The 23,545-nt window shown below is 38.9% G+C and overlaps 1 protein-coding gene across 1 annotated transcript in view; it reads left to right on the top strand.

Annotated features, from left to right (window-relative positions):
- The window catches only part of CDH23 (cadherin related 23), a 564,480-nt gene that overhangs the window by 279,563 nt on the left and 261,372 nt on the right, over positions 1-23,545 (top strand). Inside the window, exons 12-13 of the mRNA XM_087964088.1 lie at positions 11,170-11,319; positions 18,307-18,465. Of these exons, the coding sequence (XP_087820214.1) occupies positions 11,170-11,319; positions 18,307-18,465 (309 nt within the window). The remainder of the gene's footprint in view (positions 1-11,169; positions 11,320-18,306; positions 18,466-23,545) is intronic.

The raw sequence follows: 23,545 nt of genomic DNA, 5'->3' as shown, positions 1-23,545 counted from the left end.
TCTCTGAGCTTGCTTCTCTTCCAGTATGCGTTTCATTACCAGGCTAGATAACATCATGATGCAAAGGGGAGTTTGCTGGCTATCCATTTATATGGGATACTTGATTAAGGTATTGTTTCTTGATTATTCTTGTTTATCTGTGCCTTTGGATTAGTGATTGTGTACCATCAAGTTGGCATCAATTTCTAGAAAACATATAGATTTTTTTTTCTCCGTGATGATCTGTCCCGCGATGCTCCATATTGCATTCATCACCACTGTAACTGAATCCATTCCCCAAGCTGTTGGATGCCCTCTTCATTTCCCTACTTTCACCTTTCTGAGCATTATATGAAGACATGTGATCTGTCCAAAGTTGGATAATTTGAGTCTTGTCATTTGTGCCTCAAGTGATGACCCTGGATTGATTGTTTTGATGATCTATTTGCTTGTATTTTTGACTGTACAAGACTCTCAGGAATCTTAGCTTACCCAGAGATTAAAAGTATCAATACTCTTCCTATTCTGCTTCTTTGGAGTCAACTCTGGGGCTAGTTCCTGTTTATTTGGGTACTGGATAACATCCCCGTGAAAAGAATCAAGTTCAGCAATTCCAGCCTGAGCTGCATATATTCTTCACTATTGCCTCCTCATAGAAATAATTCTGATTCAAAGGAGAAAGAATGAATCATTATAGGGGGTCTCCAGTGTCTGTTTCGTCAAGTTTTAGAGTCCTAGAAGTGGGTATAACAATAGCATTAGAAGGAGAGAAGCTACTACCGTATGTGTTAAATCAGACCATCAAACCATCTGGCTCAGCAGTACTCAAGCTCACTGGGAGTAATTTTCCAGCATTTCAGAAAGGAGTTTCCCTCGTCTTATCTGAAAAAGCCAGCGATTGAATCTTGCTCAGATGTGGCACTTAAAATGTTGACTTCGTAGAGCAGGTTCTGTACATCATTTGTTTGTTTATTTAAATGTATCAGAAGCCTAATTCCAGTGGTGTACAAAAACAGCAAGGAGCATTAGTTCAGCAGGAAATCTATCCTAAATTATTTCGCTAACCACCCACGAAACAAAACAGGGGCTATTAAACAACGACAAACATCAGCCCCAGGCCTGGGATCAAAGCGTCATTTTCAAGACTTTCAGGACTCCAGAAAAGAAAGTACCATCCTTGGTCTGGGGAGATGTTGTTCGAGAGGGTGGGGTTCTCAACAGGGAAGTCACATTTCCTAGATCCCACAAAATGGTAATCTTGAATGGAATCCATCCACCATGCTGGAATATACTGGGTGGGCAGAAACAATCCGAGATAAGCAGTCTTTTGGGCATCCAGACCCCATGCCATCCAGGGCTTCATAGCTAATAATCAGCATCTGGAATTGCACTTGAAACCGGTGAGGACTGTTTTGGCAACTGAAACTAGAAGTAGCTTAGGCGTGGCTCTATACTAAGCTCTGCAGCTCTGAAACTATGTTGAGCTCTTGAGTCTGTCTATTGAAGATGAAATTGCTTCTCTCCTCTGCTTGCCTACTGAACTAAAGTGAAACTGATGTCTGTTTCTGAGCTCCTGAGTTGCTACTGAAGTTACTTGCAACATGTTTCTGTTTGAGTTTGCTCCATGTTGGAGAAATCTACAACTGGTTTGTAAAATCTACTTATTATGTTTATAAAGATGTTAAACAAAGCATCAGCCATCTGTGTTTATTTTTTTGGCACTGAATTAATGCTGCAAAACTCTGAATATCCAGATAATCTCTTTCCTCGGAGATCCTTTGTAGCTGTCATCCAACCACCTTTTCCGCAACTTTCTGAAGAAAGGGAAGATTAGAAATGTTCCGGGGCTTATACAAGCTTGCTTTCAAGCATCTTATCCATGCTATAGTCACTCATCACAAGAAGGCGTGACATGGTAATCCTCGAGAGGCTGTGCTTTTTCTGTGGATTCCGAAATTTCACCCTTTGATAGACACAGTGCTTAGAGCCGCATCCTAGCCATCTTTCCAGATGCAGAACAGATGCTGTGGCTTGAATTACACGTCCTCCAAAAGGCTATTTATTGTGAATGAGGGAATACGGTCCAATGTAATCCTGCCGTATGAATGATTAACTTTTCTGCATTCAAGAACAATTATTCCATTGTTTCAATACTGCCGAGGAAAGCAAAATTATAATTGAGGCTAACATACATAATTGGGGGTTTCTGAGGCAAGGCATTCTTCCCGTTCTTTTTTAAAGAAAAGGGTAGCAAATGTACATCTTGGTGCCCTTGATTTTTGACAGCTGGCCTTTCAGGTTTGGATTTAGTTGAGTCTGGGTGAGATGCCTTCCTCCTTTTGTAGTTTTTTTTTTTATTAGCACACATTCTACCTGAAGACTAATGGTTTTTTTTTCATAATTTCCTATAGTAACAGTCTACTTTTCAAAATATCCAGCACAATATTTCTCGGTTTTGCCTTCCATAAGTTGCCAGATCCTTGGATCAAGAATTTTAGTCATCTTGATCTGTTTCTGAGATATTATCTTTGCCTCTGGTGCTATATGAATATCAATATTATTTTAGCTCTCTTCTGCTGCATTCCTTATTGTTGGATTTGGTAAGGGTGGAGGAGGGAGGTAGAAATGGAAAAAGGGATTCTCTAGCCATGTCACCCATTTCTCAGCTGTCACGCTCAGCTAGCTTTTGCTATTAGTGCCCTTTCGTGCATTTAATTGGTCCCTCCTTCCAACAAGACTGACTCCATTTGGGGGAAAATTGGAAATTCAGCTCCAGCAGTTTTTTCAACTTTATTGTAATGTGCTCAACTGGGTTGGGCTGTGGCAAGGAATACAATGTTTGGTGTGGAGATTGCAAAGTGTCAATATTTGGGGAGAACAAAACTGCATTTTGCTCAATTAATTCTCAGAAATGCTTGGTGCTGCTTTCCATTTGCATAAAAGGCCTGGTTATTACCATTTAGTACAAGCTTTGTGTCGGTTGCTAAATACTTATCAGCCTAAAAAGTTCTTTTTAAAATTTTAAGTTTCATAATCATTATTTGGAATTAATACATCAGGAAGATTAAGGAACCTGCCCCTAATCCGTCTAACTCTCAAATTTCATTGTACGGCATCTTACATTTCTTGCTTGAAATTAGGATGCTTTTAGACAAACTGCATGTAGAGATGGACATCTTGAAACATCTGCAACAGTGGGGGGTATGATAACTCTAAGAGGAATATCTGGAAGAGTTCTGTGTCTGCCACCTAGAGATCTGTGTCAGATAACATAGTTGTTTTGGAATATCTAAAAGGCTTCCAGCAAAACAGGCAGCAGAAAATTATCTGGTGCTGTAGAAAGCAACATTCTACCGTAGTCACTCGGTGAAAAATGCAGGGAACAGATTTTGCTAAAAATCGGGGGGGAGGGATTCAAACTAGATTATATTAGATTAACAGAGTTGGAAGGGACCTTGTAGGTCATCTAGTCCAACCCCCTGCCCAAGCAGGAGACTCTACACCATTTCTGACAAATGACAAATTAAAAAAGATTTAGAGATAAGGGTTAAATTGCAAATCTCCTTATTAGGGAGAATTGCCACTATAAAAATGAATATTCTGCCCAAATTTATTTATTTATTCCAAACAATACCAATAAAAATACATAAAAATTACTTTGTGGAACTTAACAAAATAATCACCAAATTTATCTGGCAAGGGAAAAAACCGAGGATAAACCTAAAGGCAATGCAAGATATGAAGAGCAGGGGAGGTATGGCACTCTCAAATTGGGAATTATATTATAGTGCAGCCTCCTTACTCTGGTTGAAAGAGTGGGTAAATCTGTCAAATAAAAGGATCTTATTTTTAGAAGGCCATGATTTACAGAGCGGATGGCATGCATTTTTATGGGACATTGGGAAAATTAAGCAGAAGTATTTCCACAGACATATAATTAGAGATTCCTTATTGGCTAATTGGAACAAAATAAAAAAAAATTACTTAAAAATCCCAATTTGGATCTCAACGATGGAGGCAATGATACATCCAAACAATCTAGATCTTAATAAAATGATAAAATACAAAGACCTTCTTGATGCGCAAGGAACTTTAAAATCATGGCAAGATCTCCAAGAACAGGGGCTACAAGTAGACCGGTGGGCTTACTTGCAAATTCAAAATAGATATAGCCAGGACAAGAAAATTTTTGGAATTTATACTAAGGCACAACAAATACATAAAATTTTATTAGGTCCAGATAAAAAATATATAACTAAATTTTATAATTATTTACTAGAGACAGAATTAGAAGAGGAAGTAGTCAAAGGCAGCATGATAGCTTGGAGCAGAAACATAGGATGTAGCATTACATTATTAGAATGGGAAAAGGAATAATAAAATTACAAGATCAGCAGTATATAAAGAAAATGCCTATAAAATGTTTTATAGATGGCATCTCTCACCCTTGAGAATAGCAAAAATGTCTCCTAACATGAATCCAAATTGCTGGAAATGTAAAAAGAAACAGGGAACATTTTTTCATATGTGGTGGTCCTGCACTGAAGCCCAAAGATACTGGCATAGAATAAAAAAAATGGTTAGAGGAAATAACAGCAGAGCAAATTGAATTAAAACCAGAATTCTTCCTATTAGGGATATTTAATAGACACATTCCTAAAAATATTAAATATATAATACTGCATATTCTTACTGCAGCCAGAATAACCTTTGCACAGTGTTGGAAACAAGCAGATATTCCAACAGAGGAGATGGTTATACAGAAGATAACAGCCTGTGCAAAGATTGACAAGTTAACCTTAGCACTTAAGGAAAAAGAAACATCAGAATATTATAGAAGCTGGGAATCCTGGTATGATTGGATAGAACAAAAATAGAAAATATATTAGTAAATAACGTTAAATGTAAATCATAATTATATATTTGCAATAAGATGTATTTGTAAATGTTATCACCAATATTGATAACAAACAAGGAACTATAGACTGTTGATAGTAGAATTGTTAGGTTTTTTTAAAAACATTTTCTTTTTTTTCTATTTCTTTTCTTTCTCCTGTGTGTTGTGTTTGTTTGATGTTTTGGTTTTGTAATCAATAAAGTTTGTTTAAAAGAAAGAAAGAAAACCTAGAACTACGCCGCCTCTGGTCCGATGTAAATATAGTATATAAAATCATACATTGCAATGTCCTACCTGCAAATGAATACTTCAGCTTTAATCATAACAATACAAGAGCACACAATAGATACAAACTCAAGGTTAATCACACCAAACTTGACTGCAGAAAATATGACTTCAGCAACAGAGTGGTCAATGTCTGGAATACTCTACCTGACTCTGTGGTTTCTTCCTCAAACCCCAAAAACTTTAACCTTAGACTGTCTACTATTGACCTCACCCCCTTCCTGAGAGGCCTGTAGTGCACCAATTGTGCCTACTGTCCCTGTCCTATTGTTTTTTTATTTTTCTTATAAGTATCTATCTCATGTATTCAAAACTATATTTATTCTTATACCTGTATCTTTTAAGCGATTGACAAATCAAATAAATACTAAAAAAAAAAAAAAAATACTAAAGACCTGGAAAGGGATTTGAAAATGAAAGCATTGGACTTCTGGTTTGGGTCTCTTCAGCGACAGACCGAAATCCACGATCGTGCGCAGTTTCGATCTGTGTTCGCCGCTGGAGCGCCTCGATCCTTTGGATTCGGGGCTGAAGCCACCCCGTAGAGGTGGTGAAGAGGGGGTAGATTGCTAGCCGAGTGGAGGGGAGCCGCATCTCTCCTCCTTGGCTGGTCTAAACTCCCTTCCCCGAAGGCGGTTGCAGCGGTGGTCTGAAATGGCCACCTCAAAGAAGATCCCGACTGGATAAGATTGTGCAGGAGGAAGACAAAGAGGAAAGCAGGACAGACCGGGCTAAACAACAGAGAAGATCTAAGCAAGGTACCCTGAATCTAAAAGTACCTAGAGGGATACTTCTGAAAGAAGATCTTTAAGCAGCGAAGGAGAGAGAAAAGGAGGTTTTTACCTTTATATTGACAATTACAAATGGTATGGAAAGAAATTTATATTAATCTATTTTGACACTAATAGGCAACTTTAAGCTGAAATCTAAGTGTCAAAAGGAGAATAAAGATTTTTTTTCTTGGTCATTTTAAAGCCCTAAAAAGGAGAAGAGTGGAGGCAAAAGGGTGGGACTTGGAATAATGGAAAAATGGAGCGCCACCTGGAAAAATAAAGAGGATTAACAGTGAAACTTTGAAAAGACTCCCGAGGATACATTGTAACTGAAAACTTATAAAAAGATACAGTAACCCACGGAAAGGAAAAGTAAAGGAAAGAAACAAGAAGGAACAGTCTGGGATCATTTGGTGATTTAAAAAAAAGTTTTTGGCATTGGTTTTTTTTCCTTTCTTTTTCTGTTTTTACTTAAAGTCAATCGGGTGGTTGTTCAAAAGTGTTTAAAATGCCATCACTCCTGGAGGAATTGAAGATGATGAGTCTTAAAAAACAGAAAGAAGATGCAGAAAGGGGAGGAAGATCCTTTGGCTTCGTATTTGAATTTTTTGAAATGGAGATCCTGAACTATGAAAAGCAAAAGGAAAAGCTTCAAGAGCAAGAAGAAGGGCGGGACAAAGAAGAAGCCATTTTCAATGATCAAATAATGCAAAGTGTGGTAATAAGGGGGAAAGGAGTTAAAAGTTTGAGATCAAAGGGAACAGCCAAAAAGAAAAATAGTCTGAAAAAAAAGTATAACAGCAAGCAGAAGCAGAAAAGAAAACTACAGACGGGAAAATTAGAGAGAGAAGGATATAAAAAGGGGATGAGAAAAAGGGGGAAAGATAGAAAGGGAAAAAACTTATGAGGGACAAAAACAGGAAATAAAGAAAAAGGGGAAACATACTAGGATTAAAGGTATTTGCTCAGGTAGAAAACACAGAGACAATGGCTAAATTAAGTTAAAAGTGAGGATTCTGCAAAGGTACAAAAGATAGTGTTGTGACAGTAGAATACTGTAATGAGTTAGAAATGAAATAAGTAAATCATCTATGAGATAAAACTGTACTGTTATGTAATGGTATGTTTATTTATAATTAATGCAATAATAAAGAAGAGAGGGAAACATTGCAACTGTTTCTAAAGATTGATAAAATATTGAAAAGAAATGTGAAAGATTTATAGGGAAATTTATACCAGTTATTAGAATGAATTTGAATAATTATTTTGCTTATTAATAGTAAATAATTTATAAGATAAAACTGTATCCAATGGCATGCTTATTAACAGTTAAGTAATAATGAAGAAGGGAGGGAAACATTTCAATTGTTCTCAAAGATTGATAGATATTGAAAACAAACGTGAAAGATTTATAAGGTTCATACCAGTACTGGACTGATTTTGAATAACTATTTTGTTTACTAATGTTTATATATATATATATATATATATATATATATATATATATATATATATATACATACATATGGTATTAGCGTGGGAAAATACCCGAACAAAGCTGAAGGCCATTATGTAAGTTGTGCTTTAAACTTAAGAAAACATACATATATACATATATCATATATACATATATACATATATACAGATATACATATATACATATATACATATAGATACATACATACACATAGATATATGCTGTATTCAGCTTTGTTCGGTATTTAAAAGCAACATTATAGTTGTGCTTTTAAAATGAACGTTCAGCAGAATCTCATCTGCCATCATCAGAACATACAGACAAACAGATGAACACAATACAGAAGCCTGATGATGGCAGATGAGATTCTGCTGAAACTTATCTACAATCTATATCTAAATCTACATCTATAATCTATAAAATACCTATCAAAGCTGAATACCATACATGTAATCTATCAAAATCTTATATATATATCTGTCTTTGGTTATTCGGGTTTTCTCCTGCGTAAGATTGGAAGTATCTAGGCAACGTTTCAATGAAGTCTCATTCATCATCTTCAGGCTTGTGTCTTCTGCTCTGTGCTTCTCAGAGTAATGTGAGCTTGCAGCTGCTTCTTCCTTTTAACTGCTAGTGCTGCTAGTAACATATATATGTTATTTTTGCTATGATTTTAGATTTTTTTTTTACATTTTCAAGGGGAAGTACTAAGCAGGGTCTGAATGATGAGATCTACATGATATAAAATAGATATTAGAAATTTGAATGTTATAATTTTAGAATGCACAAATTCAATGTTGAATAAGATTTCATATGATAATAACAATAAGATTTAAAGCTGTTGCACTTCGATTGGCAATCATAGGGGGAATTTTGCTTCCTGGAATGTTGGAAGAGAACATATGAAATTGTAAACAAGACAGACGAAAGTATAAATATAATGAATAAAAAGATATAGAAATTTAGGTAAAAGAAATACAATTGAATAAGGAGAAAATGAGATAACCATAAAAGAAAATTTAGAGAATTAAAGGGAGAAATAGTGAGAAGTTGGAAAAAGAGTAATAAGATATGAAGTTGAATACATAAGATGAATATGCATATGAAATTGTGTCTGTATGGAAATGTGATAACCCGTAACGATGCTGTACTCAAATAAGATGTTTTATTTGTTTTGTTAAAATTCAATAAAACTTTATTTAAAAAAAGAAAAGAAAATGAAAGCATCAATTTGCTTCACATCTTCAGATCCAAATTCAGATCCAAAAGGTCATTTCCCTTAAGTGAGACCATCTCATGACTTGAATAGGCCATATACTTAAAGCAACTAAGAATTGGGGTTCTGTAGCTGAACAATTGCATAGTTCCAGGTCTCTTCAAGGGCTGTTCCTGGAATCTAATTATAATTGTTGCATAAATTCAGCAACCACAGATGATTGTCAGGATCCAACTCTTAGTCCACTTATCAGATAATGAATTATCTGGAACCATTGTAGATTCCACTATTTAATCATTGCCAAAATAATATTCAATGAAAAAAGTCTATCTTGGAATCAGTAGGCCTTTTGGGTAAATATAATAAACACTAAGATGCCAACATGTCAAGAAAAATGAATTCTTGCCTTTTTCCTTGCCTCAGTTTATTCTGATGGATGGTTTCATATAAAGGGTGGTAAATATTAACTTTGGGTTTCAAATGCTGATTATCTATTATTGATAATGCTTGGCATTAGGAGAAAAATTCTTAATGGTGCACAATCCACATGTGGCTCTCATGGGGAAAATGCTTCACAGCCCTTGGGAATCTTTCTTGGCATCTCACTATAGAGCAGTGAATGATAGAAGATTTCGCTACATTACTTAAGTAGATAAACAGATTAATATTTTATATAAATAAATAGGGAGGTGGAGGGTTTCAGTTATTGTAGTTTTCAGTCTGAGCCTTGAAAGTTGCAGCATTTTGTGCCCCTAAAATAGACACATAGTTAGTGTACTTCATACAAAAAGGGTGTCCTAGGCCCCTAAAACTAGGATTAGAGATCAACAACTACTTTTGTTGATTTTGTATCAACAGCAATTTCCAAATAGTGTTTGAAAATGGCACTTTTATTAAGGAAAAACCAAGACTAGCAAATTTCCAGATTCCTTATTTGGATTTGTCAGTTGAATTTGTTTGACCCAGAAAGTCAAAAAAATCAGATCAAAATAGATATAGCAAAGGAGGCCCGGAGAGGCTGTGTGCTCTGTTTTCATTGGCAGAAGGACTGCAGAATGCCATCGCAGTTGAAAACGGAGCCTTGACAAGTGATGTCGAGCTGGCCAAGCACACCCTGGCCACACCTCTGCCCCCCCCACCCCGAGATCAAACACAACCCTGATGGGGCCCTCATGAGATCGAGTTTGACACCCCTGCACTAGGGCATGAGTGGTCGTCTGCAAGACTTCCTCCCCTTCACAGCAGTAGTTGCTCCTTGCTCCTTGAGCAACCGCCATGAGACCAGGAGAACCCCAATTATCCGTCCATTTTTTCCGAGAAGTCCTACCACCTAAGGAATCAAAGATGACACCTTTGATTCCAAAGCTATTCCATCTTGCTAGGGCAGAGTCAGAGATGCTTCCTCTCCATCTGGACCCGCAGTTTCCAGGGACCACGCTAGCACTTGAATGGCCCCATCTGCTCAGCCAATGGGCAGAGATGTACAGCAGGGTATCATCTGCATACTGATGAAACCATACCCTGTGCTGCTGGCACATGACTTCTCCCAGCATTTTCACATAGATATTCAAGAGGATCAGTAAAAGGGGCAAGGCCTGAAGCATTCCACACTGCATTCCACTGGGCAGCTGAATGGAGCTGAGTGTTTACTGGCCAGATGCCCTTCCTGTCGTTAATGTGGAGTTATATCCAGCAGATACATTCTCATCATAACCAGAGAAAGAAATACCTGCCTCTACTTAGGATCGAACTCACAGCCTCCTGATTGTGAGGGAAGAGCTCCACCTCTAGACCACCATACCAAGCAGAGCATCTACTAAATCAATACCAGAAATTTGTTTGGGAAATGGGAGTCAATAAATATCGGTAAATATTTATTAGTAATGTTACAATGGAATACCATAATTACTTTTCTAACAACAGAGCAATATTTTGGTAGGAAATGATATAACTTTAGAGCAGGGTCTAAATGTGTCTACCTGAGGAATTCTGAGAGTTGACGTCCACATGCCTTAAAGTTGCCAAAATTGAGAAATGATGTTTTAGGTCAACAGCAGAATAAATGCATTCTAAACTGACTATAAAATTGAAAGATATTACTAAGATGTGCTTCTTTATCAGGCCATTTCCATACCCATACTGTATAATTTCAACAATAAATATTTAACCATTTTCTTCAGTAGTATTATTTGCACTTCTACATTGATTTTTCACTGTACGGTTCAGGAAGATGGATCGTACTGAAACATTGGCTACTACAGTTGATTGTCAGCGTTAGAGAATTGGCCATGAGAAACTGATCTGACTGTGTTCCAAGTTTGCAGTTTACCCAAACATACAACATACCCACACATGCATTCTTCTTGAATATTTAGTCTCTTTCCAAACTCTTATTCCCCCTTTATTTTGTTTTCTACTTTTTTTTTTTTCTATTGTATTCAACAACTCCTTCAAGGTGTTTAGAATGACTCAGTCATGCCAACTATACATCTAAATTCATTGGTTTTAACATATTTATCGTTTTTTTTTTCTTCTTCTTCAGGGACTCAACAGTGTTTTTGAGGTTTACCTGGTGGGAAACAACTCCAACCATTTTATCATCTCTCCGACTTCAATCCAAGGCAAAGCAGACATTCGGATTAGAGTGGCGGTCCCCCTGGATTTTGAGACAATCCCTCGCTATGTATTTTCTGTAAGCTTTCTTCAGACATTGCATGGGGAGGTGGTAGAAAGCCGAGGGACTGGATGGGTGATATGGGATGTTGATATCTATGGATGTACACATGCAATGGTTAATTTGTTTGGAGTAGATTTTGCAACAAAATAATATATGATTCTTCATTATAATAGATAATGCAAAGATAGCAGGGTTGATTAAGGTGATTAGATATTCATAGCCACTGTGATGACCCAGGGTGGGATACAAAAGCAACAAAATCACAAAAACAGGTGAAGTCCCTTTAATTCCTTCAACGGCTTCAAAGGTCCAATTATGATTGACTGGAGAAAAACTCCCCCACAAACAGTTGCGAAAAGGAAGAACTTCCGTTCAAATTCAAAATACATATAAATTATAAATAGGAAAAAACAACACAAACCACACTGAAGCAATTGATGAGGCAAGGGCAAGGCAGGATAAGGGCGTGAGAACGTCTACAGATATCAAAATACACACACTGGGAAGGACACCAGAACTCAGATAAGAACTGACAAACTAGAAATATTTTCACGCTTTGCTTCCAGGACTGGCCCATGCGCACTTTGTCCTTTTAAACAGTCCTCACAGCTGCAGCCCATGAAGAGGATCAAGGCCCTTTCCTCCCCTGTAGACCACGCCATTCATATTTCTCCCTTATCCGCTCCTCCCTGCATGCCCTAGGATGAAGAGGGGATGGGCCTGGATCTTCCTCTGAATGCCCAGCCAGCCTGTGCCCTTCCCCAGCCTCCTCCACAGCCTCCGGAGCCACACCTCCACTCCCTGTCAGCTGTTCCTCCTCTCCCTCGGAATCAGATTCTAACAGGGGCATGACAGCCCCTGTTACCAGAATAGATAGTCCTTGACTTACAACCATTTGTTTCAGTGGTGGGATTCAAATTTTTTTGCTACCGGTTCTGTGGGCGTGGCTTGGTGGGCATGGCGTGGCTTGGTTGGCATGTCTTGGTGGGCATGGCAGGGGAAGGATACTGCAAAATCCCCATTCCTTCCCCACCCACTAACCTGCTTTCCAGCTCCGTTCTCCTGTGCAGGGCAACCAAAGAAGAACCAGCCGATCAGCTGGTTCGGGAGGCAGAGAATAGATGGGGGCGGGGCCAGTCAGAGGTGATATTTGCCAGTTCTCCGAACTACTCAAAATTTTCTCTACCAGTTCTCCAGGACTGGTCAGAACCTGCTGAATACCACCTCTGATTTGTTTAGTGACTGTTCAAAGTTACAATGACACATACGATCAGTCTTCATGCTTATAACCATCATAGTATCTGGTTGATCATGTGATCATCATTTGGGTGCTTGGCAACCAGCATGGATTTACAATGATTGCAGGATCACGTGATCATCATTTGCAACTTTCCCAGCCAGGTTCCACCAAGCAAAGCTAGAAGCCAGATTTGTTTAATGATGATGTGGTTCACTTCTCAACTGCAGTGACTCACTTAACAACTAGGGCAGAAGGGTCATAAAATCAGCCACAATTCACTTAAATCACTGCCTTGCTTAACAACAGAAATTCTGATCCTAATTGTGGTCAAAAGTTGAGGACTACCTGTATGGTCACCATTGGCAGGGGTCTTCAAACTTGACAGTTTTAAGACTTGCAGACTTCAACTCCCAGAATTCCTTCTCCAGTCATGTTAGCTCAGGAATTCTGGGAGTTGAAGTCCGCAAGTCTTAAACTTGCCAAGTTTGAAGACCCTTGCCCATCATTAAGAGTTCAGAATCTCCCAGGTTCATGTTCTCAGTCCATTTTCCCACAAACCTGTAAAACACACTAGTCATTTCCCTATATTGCAGGTGAATGCTGCTTTCAAGAATATAGTAGAGACTCAGTTATTATAATGTAATAATCGAGACATTTCTTTAAATAATATGTACATAGAATTGCCTATCCATAAAAAACTGCTGTGAACATTGGTGATATTTCTGCCTTCTTTGCTTTAAAAACATTCTAAATTGTTTCTTTAAAGATTCTCTCATTCTCCAGCCCAAACATCAGCTTTAGGTTACATCAGGTTACTTTAGAAGTAACCAACTTGTTTTATTCTTTTCCAATGTTGGAAAATTAAGATGGGCAATTTCCAATTTAGTTGGCACCCAGCATACACCCAGGGTTACTCTCCCTATCCAGATCAAAGCAGGCACACGCAACCATTCAGTTCAGCTGGGGGGGGGGGGGAAGTATAGCTTGATCTTTACTTAATAAACATCAGCAAATGTTAAAGAAACTAGCAAAAAAAAGGGGATTAAAAGTGGACAAAAACTGGGCGAGACTTGAACAACAGGCAAGAATTAATATTATCTGTGTATCTCAGGTTAAAAAGGGCAACAATTTCAAGAGCCTCTGAAAACAGTCCTGCAGATAATTTACATGCAGAGCCCCAAAGGCTTTGGTTATTCCCAGCTTTAACACAGAAGTAGCAGAATTGAGAGGAAAGTATGACAGGAGGTGATCCCTTCTCTATTCTGCACCATTAAAGAGACAAATTGGTGGGTGGGGATGATGCATCCAACATCCAGGTGTACATATTTGTATGAAATTGTTGAAATGCATTTGGTGTATTTTCATACATTTTTATAGTCCCCATGCCATAGGCCAAGCAGCAGTGGAATTAGTTCATATGCCAGAATAGGCAGATGCTTAATGGAGCACAGCTGCACAAAGTTTGTTTCTATATTAGCCCTTTTGCTGAATAAATCCCAAAATACGTATCAAACTGTGTTGGAATACCTTCTAGGTTTTATATTCATTTCCAGAATGGCTTGTATGAGCCCTTCTTTTAAAAGTATAAATCTTAATTACACTGAACTTCAGATAATTTTTTTTCTAGATTCTTGTTTTCATGTAGCAGGTTAACTCTAGCAATGTAAACATGAAGGTTAGCTGTGTTATTTTAACAAATCACAGTTGCACAGTGCAGGGGTGGGCTTCAAAAAATTTAGCAACCAGTTCTCTGCCCGGTTGTTGGGTGGGCGTGGACATGGTGGGCGTGGCCCAGTCGGCCTCCTGCACCATGGCGGGGGGTGTTTTCACCCTCCCCAGGCTCCGGAGGCTTTCCTCAAGCCTCTGAGAGGGTAAAAATGGCTTCGCCAGGCTCCGGCGGCTTTCCTCAAGCCTCTGAGAGGGTAAAAATGGCCTCGCCAGGCTCCGGAGGCTTTCCTCAAGCCTCTGAGAGGGTAAAAATGGCCTCCCCAGGCTCCGGAGGCTTTCCTCAAGCCTCTGAGAGGGTAAAAATGGCCTCCCCAGGCTCCGGAGGCTTTCCTCAAGCCTCTGAGAGGGTAAAAATGGCCTCCCCAGGCTCCAGAGGCTCTCCGGAAGCCAGAAACGTGCCCATTTCCGGCCTTCCAGAACTTCTGGGAGCCCCATTTTCCCCCCTCCCTGAGCTCCGGAGGCTCTCTGGAGGCCGGAAACAGGCCCGTTTCTGACTTTCTGGAGCCTCTAGGAGGCCCATTTTTCACCCTCCCCGAGCCTCTGTGTGGGGCCTGAACTTACCTGGGATCCAAAACGGGCTGCGTGGAGATTCCTGGGAGGGGAGGGGTGGGCAGAGCCAGCCAGTCGTTGCAACTACCGATTCAGCAAACCAGATGTAAAATTAACATCTGGTTCACACAAACTGGTAGCATCCCCCCGGGAGTTCTGAGAGTCTACAGTACCTATAAACTTTTAAAGACTTTGTTTCGATGAGGGGGCCTGTAATCTAATTAGCTTAGCAATAAAAGAGAATGGAATTGCTCTGACACAACGCAGACTAATGACCAACTTTTAGACTTGAATCTTAAAACCAAATGCCGAGTGCAAAAATTTACAAACTACTGGGGGAGGAGAGGTGGGAATGACCCGTTAACTTTTAAGTGAAAACAAAGAGCTAAGTATACAGTCATATGAGATGTCAGATTTTATGACTGCATCACTTAGCGATGGCAATTCCAGTCACAACTGCCGTTGTTAACCAAGGACTGCTGGTCATCCAATAAAAATATTCCTAGACTTGATGTTTGTTGGACACAAGTGTTCCAGTTTGTTCTCATGTTTGTTGGACATACATTGCCTCAGATATAATATCCTTCAAAGGCTTGTTTTCATAACAATTACTTATTATGATTTATTTATCTGAAACCATTTTTATCCTGCCCTCCAGTCAAACATTTCCAAGAGAAGCTAGAAAGCGCTCACAAGCTTAAAAAGCAAAATGTTGCAGTGACGGGAGAAACAAAAAAGAACGGAGAAGAAAGAATTAAAACACTGATCTTGGATAACTGTTGTAGAATGACAAACTGGATATTTGCCACAGCAGTCCCTTATATTAAGGGGTTGGGAGTCTTTAGCTGTCATAGGTTTTTGTGCTTTGATCCTCCTACACCACCCTGTGAGAGGCAGGCAGCCAAATAAATCATATAAATAAAACAGAGACAGCATTTAATATTTGCTTGGAGTCAAGGACCATTAAATGCCGATGTCATATTACACTTCTAAGCAATATCAGGCCCCTCTGCTGGAATGTGGGGCTTGAGAATATGTGACCTTCTCTGAGAATAGTTGAGTAAGAAATTAGTTTTACTGGTAGCTATGGGTCACTGAACCACGATCCATGAACAGTCTTTAGGATCTCTTCAGTGATGATGAGATAAAGCAGCTGTGGAAATACAGAGCTAATGCAAAGCTAAGGGTGTGCATTAACTCTGCGCCTTTGGGAACAGGAAAAAGAAAAATCCGTATGAGTTCCAGGATTTTCTACATTTCATGTAATTGCCTTATTATTGGACGGCAGTAAAGTAGATTGCCATCGATGGGTTAGAAAGGCACAACGTTAATCGACTGAACGTGGCAGAAATGAGGGATAAAAAAAATATTGGCATATATCGATTAGCATTAATTGCAACTTCACTCATAGCTGTCGGTCTCGTAGGATTCATCTTTAGCCAAAAAAGAGAGAAGAAAATGAACAGAAATCTGCTATGAGCCTGGTGCCTTCCAAAATTTAGGACCCCAGCTGCAGCAGCTTAAATAGGACTCCCCCTTTTTTTATGGTTTGCCACTATGAAAGTTTTATATCCTATAAAACTTCAATTTAAATGCATCTCTCAGGCAGTGGAGCTCTTCCCAGCTGCCTGCTTGAGCTGCATCCCAGCGTTTCAGTGAGCTGTAAATTTGTAGAAAGTCAGAACCGCTCTATAAACACCATGCCAGCAGCCTCTGTTGCTATTAGTCTTTATGCAGCAACAGCAGCAGCAAAGAAACATTAATAAAATTCAGATTTTCTGGGGGAAAAAACGCATAAAACAGAAGTAGAAATGACTGGGGTTAAAGATTAGAAGATAAGCTTATCATGAAAATATGTGTGTGATAATCTTTGGGGTCCAATTGATTATATATATATATATATATATATATATATATATATATATATATATATATATATATATATATATATATATATATATTTGTTTTCTTAAGTTTTCACGGGTACTTACATGTATGGCATTCAGCTTTGTTCGGTATTTTCCCACGTCATTGTAGTTGTGCTTTTAAAGTTGTAGCAACGTTTCGGCAGAATCTCACCAGAAGCCTGATGATGGCAGATGAGATTCTGCCGAAACGTTGCTACGATGCCGCTAGCCCTGTATTTATACCCCTGATGGGTAGGTTAAAACTCTTGTTTAGGATTAAGGACAGCTTTGAATATATGCATCCAATGCTTGAAGGCTGCTCATTTACATTTGATGAATATATATATTCAAGATCCCTAGGAAGGCTGCTAATCCAAAATATTCTAGCAGAAGTTTGTGCTCTCAAAAGCATCATTTACAATTCAACGGGTTCCTGCAGATCATATCCTCTCCCTGTGTAACTTTCTCTGCTGGTAATATACTTACTTGGAACAGGTAAAAGATATTGATTGATGGCTCTATCCAGGGGTAGGATTCTACCAATTCGGGTGAACCGGATGTTAAGTTTTCATCTGGTTTGCCAAATCAGTATTTCAACCAACCGGCTGGCCCCACCCACTCCACCCTGCCCCTCCCAAGAGTCTCCATGTGATGCAGGTCCATGTGGAGGCTCTGGGAGGGAGGGAAACGGGTCTTGCAGAAGTCTGGAAACGGGCCTGTTTCTGTCTTCCGGTGGGCCTCCAGAGCCCAGGGGAGGGCGTTTTCGCCCTCCCAGAGGCCAGGGGAAGGTTAGGGTTAGGGACCTTTGGGAAAGTGAAAAACAGCCCTCCCAGAAGTACCGGTAGGCCACGCCCACCATGGCCACGCCCACCCAGCAACTGCGCAGCGAACAGATTGCTGGGATTTTTGAATCCCACCCCTCTTGTGACTCTCTTGTGAGCCAGCCCAAAATTCAGAATATTGATTGTCAAATTCTAAATTTGGTTTTCTTACTAGCATATTTCTCTTCAGGTTTCAGACGCGGCCGCCTTTCTCATTGTAGGGATTTGCAACGTACTTTCAAGCAGAATCAAAGATGGGGGTGGCCTAGATCGGTTGCGCGCATCAGACTGATGATTTAATTCCTCTGCTGACACACCAACAGATTCTATGGGCTGTCAAAATGTCCTTAGTGATCCTTCCAAAGATCCCAAAAGGGAAAGTATGGTAGAAATAGTTTTCAGATTGACAGACTGATAATCATATTTTTTTTCTATGATTTGTGCTGGTGGGATTTCCAGATGTTCTTGTATCTAACAGATTAGCCTCTGTTTGCAAGATTGAAGTATAACCCATTTGTTGGCGAGAACGTGTCAAGACTATGTCAGAGCATATATGGAAAGCTAGAAAAAGAGCAGAGCGACAGAGGGGAAAGCGCTGCTATTTCAGCGACTGTTCTCTGTCATGCATATTCAGAGATGTTTGGTTCAAGATTTCATGCCTGGCCTGTTGTGAAAGACATTTAAAGGGAAATAAGGGCTTCTCACTAGAAGAGAGATAAACTTTTATCCTAACTATTTTGCATTTCTTTTTCTTTAGCTATTTGCAAATGAGAGCCTACCTGACCACGTTGGTTTTGCACGGGTGAAGATTAACCTGATCAATGAGAATGACAACAGACCGGTTTTCAGCCAGATCCTCTATAATGTCAGCCTGTTTGAGAATGCCACAGTGGGAACTACAATTCTGAGAGTTTTGGTAAGCAGGAGACGTGTGTTTCCCCAGCTGCTTAGACCAATACATAACAATTTATCTGTGGCTGAAACGTTTAAATTTTCAGAAAGCTGAAAATGGATTAGAAAATATGTTGGTTTATATGTTGGTTGGTAATTAAAGACATAAATAGATTTTTATTATAAGTATACGCATTCTAAAGAAATTGCACGAACATGCATACTTATTAGTTTCTTTAAATCTAGATTCACATATCTTTAATAGGTTTAGTCAGATCAATAAGTAGACAAGTAAAGGATGATAACTCTTATTGTAGGTCAGATTTTAAAGAACGGGGAGGAGAAACATTTATGTTTATGTTTCTTTTCCAGGCGATTTAATCAGACGTAAGTTGGTAGCCAAATTTTGAAAAAGCAAAGATCAGAGAATGACGATGTGAGACACTTATGTTCATATCCATAAGTTAACGTTTGTTCTCTGACAGTTGCGAATGGCAAATTCAAAACTTGGAAAGTGAAAGAAATGGGATTAAGGGCAAACAAAGGACATAGAGAGAGAAACACAACAGGATGACTGCAAGCCACCTTTCCTTACCAAGATTATTCATTGAGGTGTGGCAATGACTGTTGTGAATTTATATTATTGTACAAGCCTTCCACTTCTTAGAGATGCTAGGGGCTAGTAACCAGATCTGGGTTGCAAAAAATCCGGAGAATTGACAATGAAGATTTGACAATGAACATAACGAAGAGTTGACAATGAACACACTATATGTTATTGCTCCCAATTTTCATTTATTTGGGGTAGGAGAAGTTCCTTTATTTAATTTTAGAAATAGGAGAAAAGAAACAATTCTCATCTAGTAGTCATCTGCCCAAATCCGATAGCCTTCAGGACAGGTAGAATGTTTTCTTTGTCTTGCCATACTAGAATCAATTTGAACCTAGATGCTGAGAATGCAGAACATTTCTAGGCCAAGAACCCCACTTGGCCGGCTATGAGCCATATTACAACTAGGAATGTGGGAGCAGGAAAATTATAAATGTCAGTGTCTTCATTTCCTTTGCATTTAGGCACAGTTAAATATAGCTGGCATGATTACTCTTTTGTAAGACATTGGATCATCTTCAGTCACATCAAAAATTACAAATTGGTAACCACCTTGCAGGTCTTCAAGGGCTCCCCCAGAACCCTAAACAAGCTGCATACATACCAGGCAGGGTTTGCATCAATGATATATGGCTTAGCAGACCTGGAACACAACAGCATCAAAACAAAGAAAGGACAGTTGAGCAAATGTCCTGCATCAGTAAGATGGAAACAGGCATCATGGAGCTCCCCCTTAAGAGAGGGTCAATTAATATACGTATTGCCTCCAAAGAAAAATTAAATATTCTTTCATTAAGCTTGAGGGTTTTAGTAAATCTATTATGAAGCTGATTTTTACAATAAACATTAGTAATTGCTTGTATTCCTTGTACCACTGAAGTTACATAAGGAAGATTTTCTTTCCTTTGAGCATGTTTCTCCTCACAGGCCTTTTACACTTAGATTTCAACAGGTTTTGCAGATTCTTCATGAACTCTCTTCTGTTATAAACGCAGGAGTTGAAAAGAGAGTTGTAAATGAATGGCAGAGGCTTTGATTATATGCCTCAGAGCTGTACTTGTGATAACCGGTTCATATGCATTGGCTTGTTTATATGGTTGTGATCAGTGTCATTGAGAAAAACAACCAACCAAGGCCAAGATATCTGCAGCATAACTTGAATGGGCCTTTGATGTCTTTCCCAATAAGATGTTCAAATCTGTCTGCCCACCCTGTTCAGCGCTGATATATTCCCCGACGTCCCATCAACCAACATATGCAAACAGGAAGACAGAACTCAGACAAAATGTTTTAAAGGGTTTATATGTAAGTGTGTTTATTCTACAAACAGATGGTGTGAAACCATATAGAGCCCCTGAGCTGTTCCCATCTGACAGTTATTAATATTTCAAACAGATGTTTAGCTATTCGGGCTGTCAAACACTAAACAATGAGATTGTTATAGCATCTTTTCTCTCCCTGCACTTCCAGCTATGCCAGCATTTTGAAGCAAATGCAAAATGCCAGGAGTTGAATCCTCTATGATAAATCAGAATACGTGCAATTAGCCTTGCAATACAGATTGGCCTCCCAGCTGATCCCCAACTTTTAAGAAAGTGCTTGTTTGTGTTCTTTTGATACTCGAGAGGAAACACTCTGTACATGTCAAAAGTGCTGTTCATTTAGGTGATTGTTCCTGAAAGACGTTGCAACTGTTTAGGCACAATTGAATGTTGATGGGAAGAGTTCAGTAATGTGCAGATTGTACTGCAAAATGATAAAGTGTTTTGCTTTGGAGGGGTGTGTCATACATACAAGTGAATTTACATTTCCAAGAATATACTAACTGCCTTGTACCAAGTCCATTGGTCCATCCAACTCACAGCTTGTCAAGGTTTCCAATAGTCTAATTGGTAAACTAAACTAAAAAAAAAGTGCTCTTCCAAACAAACAAAAAAATTAATGGTTGACTCGGCAACCCAACTAAATCCTAAAATATGTTACTTGACTGGATTGTGTCTCAGCATTTATGATATTCATAACGTATATCTTCATGAAGTTTTTTTTCTTGTTTGTTTATTATAGCCCATCTCGCAAGGGGCTATTCTAGGGGTATACAACAATGATTTAAACAATAAAGGATGTCAAAAAATAATCACAATTTAAAGTGTTTTAAAGTATACAGCACATGAGATTAGAATAGAGAGGGAGACCCCCCTCAAGATCTCATTGGCCTCCTAAGATATGACGACAAAGCTGGATTTTGAGAGCTTTCAGAAAGTAGGAATGAAGCTAAATTCACTTTGGAAGGGCGGGAGGAATATCGCATAAGACAGGTGCTATGGCAGAGAATTATGCCTCCTTGGTCCTGCCAAGTTTCTGCTGGATCTGATGGAACAGGCTGATATTATAGATGATGATGATGATGATGATGATGATGATGATGATGATGATGATGATGATGATATACACAACAATGTGAAATCACAGCTGCCAGTTCTTTAGCTGGTGTTGGCCTTCACCCACATCAATGTCTTGGCAAGAGCCTAGGATGTCATAAGGTTTTTGTGTAGTATATATGTGGATCCAAGCTGTCGAGATTTTTCTGATTGAGAGGTGGAAATGTTGTCAATGTGCAGATTTTCTAAGTGTTCTCCAAAATATTTGGTACGGCACCCAGTATGCCAGTAACGAATAGGGTCTTACCACAGCTCATTTATGCCATAACCTTTCATCTTTGATTTTCAGATTGTAATCTTCTCCTACTCTTTATTTTCTGTCCTACTATCCCCTGGTATTGCTGCATCAATTATCCATACTTTCTTCTTTTCAACCACAGTTAAATCTGATGCGTTATGACTTTATTTATATGTTAACCTCAGGTTTGACAATTGTTTCAACTGAATTTCCCCACCAGTTTTTCATAACTGGAATGTAATAATTTTTACAGAGGTTTGAGTGAATAATTTTGGCATACTGTGTTTTGTTGTTTATAATCAGTTTGCGTGATCTACTTTCACAAGCCAAGTATGCAATCTAATGTTTCTTCTGCTTCTTTGCACAATCTGCACAAGGAACTATGTCATGATTTTTCAATTCTGGCCTTGATTGAACTAGATCAAATAGCTTGCTCCTGCTCAGTCAAAATCAAGTGTTCTATTTTTTAAAAAAACGTTTCATTAGTAGGCCATTGCCAGATTTTATCTTTATCCACCTTTTTTATCCACTTTATCTTTGGTAGAAATTGACTGTGTAATTCTTTTCCTTGCCTGCATTCTGTTTGTATGTTTATGACATTATTTTGATAATTCGCTTTGTGTTTCTTCCACATTTAGTAAGATCTAATTTTTTAACTTGTACCAATGCTTTGTTCTTGGCAATCTTTTACACGATCAGCCAATACACCCTTTTTTTCTTTGACAGTTTGTTTGACCTGTAGCAAACTTCTTCCTCCATTTTTGTGGGAGTGGTTATTATTTATTTGTAAGGACTCTGAGCTCTTAAAAAACTCCATACAAGTGGTCCCCATTTTCCATAGTCATGGTATCCATGGTTCTGTATATCGGCAACAGATATCAGAGTTAGGTATATATGTAATTTTTTTCATGAATCCATAATTTTATTGCACTTGTTTGTTACTTTATGCATGAGCAAAATGGTGGGTGGGCTTATTTCTGCCTATATCTGTCAGGTTTCCAAGTGATGAAATCCATTTAAAAAGAAAAGAGCAAAGTCCATCTTCCAAAACAATTTCTTTTATTTAGGAAAGCATCAAATTGGCAAAGTCCGTGGTAATTCCAGATTTGACACAACCCAGAATTACCCCACAATATCAGAAGTTAGAAACAACCCCCAAAAGTCACATTCTTCAATAGAAGTAATTCAACATTGCTTGATGTCATAAATCTCCACCTAAAGGGGTCTGAACACGGTCAGCTCATTTTCCCAAGGGGAATAAGAATCAGCTAGCCTAAATAACTCACCCTATCTCCACTCCTCCCCCACTTAGGAATGTGGCAAGCCCGAAACCCTTCCCCCATGACCGCCAAAGAGAAAGTAAGAAAAAGAATATATACTAAGCCTAACTAAAATGGCTACACATGTGTCAATTTCGGGCTTGACAATATCTCCTCCTCCCTCAGGATCTTACTGAGCCAGCCTGGTCACTGCTAGCTTCTAGAGTGACATCCTTGGTTGGTGACGGAGGGAAGCACCTCATTGGCATCACATGATTCATGCTGGCTTCTTATGAGATCAAAGCACAATCAGAGGGCTGCCTGAGCATTCAGCATGGGCTCCCTGTAAAAGAGAAACTTGAAATGCTGGTAGTCCTCAGCTTACAACTGTTTGTCAAAATTCAAAATTACAACAGCATTGAAAAAAGAGGCTTATGACCACTATTCATACTTATGAGTTGTGCAACATCCCCATGGTCACATGATCAAAGTTTGAATGCTTAGCAACCGGCCTATATTTATGACACGTGATCCCAAGGCCATGTGATCACCTTTTGCTA

The sequence above is a fragment of the Notechis scutatus genome, chromosome 4 (genome assembly GCF_049901735.1).
Source record: "Notechis scutatus isolate UNSWTSFEM ecotype Mainland chromosome 4, rNotScu1.2, whole genome shotgun sequence".
NCBI lineage: Eukaryota > Metazoa > Chordata > Lepidosauria > Squamata > Elapidae > Notechis > Notechis scutatus.
Note: the sequence above shows the minus strand (reverse complement) of the source record. Positions and strands in the feature narration are given on the sequence as shown.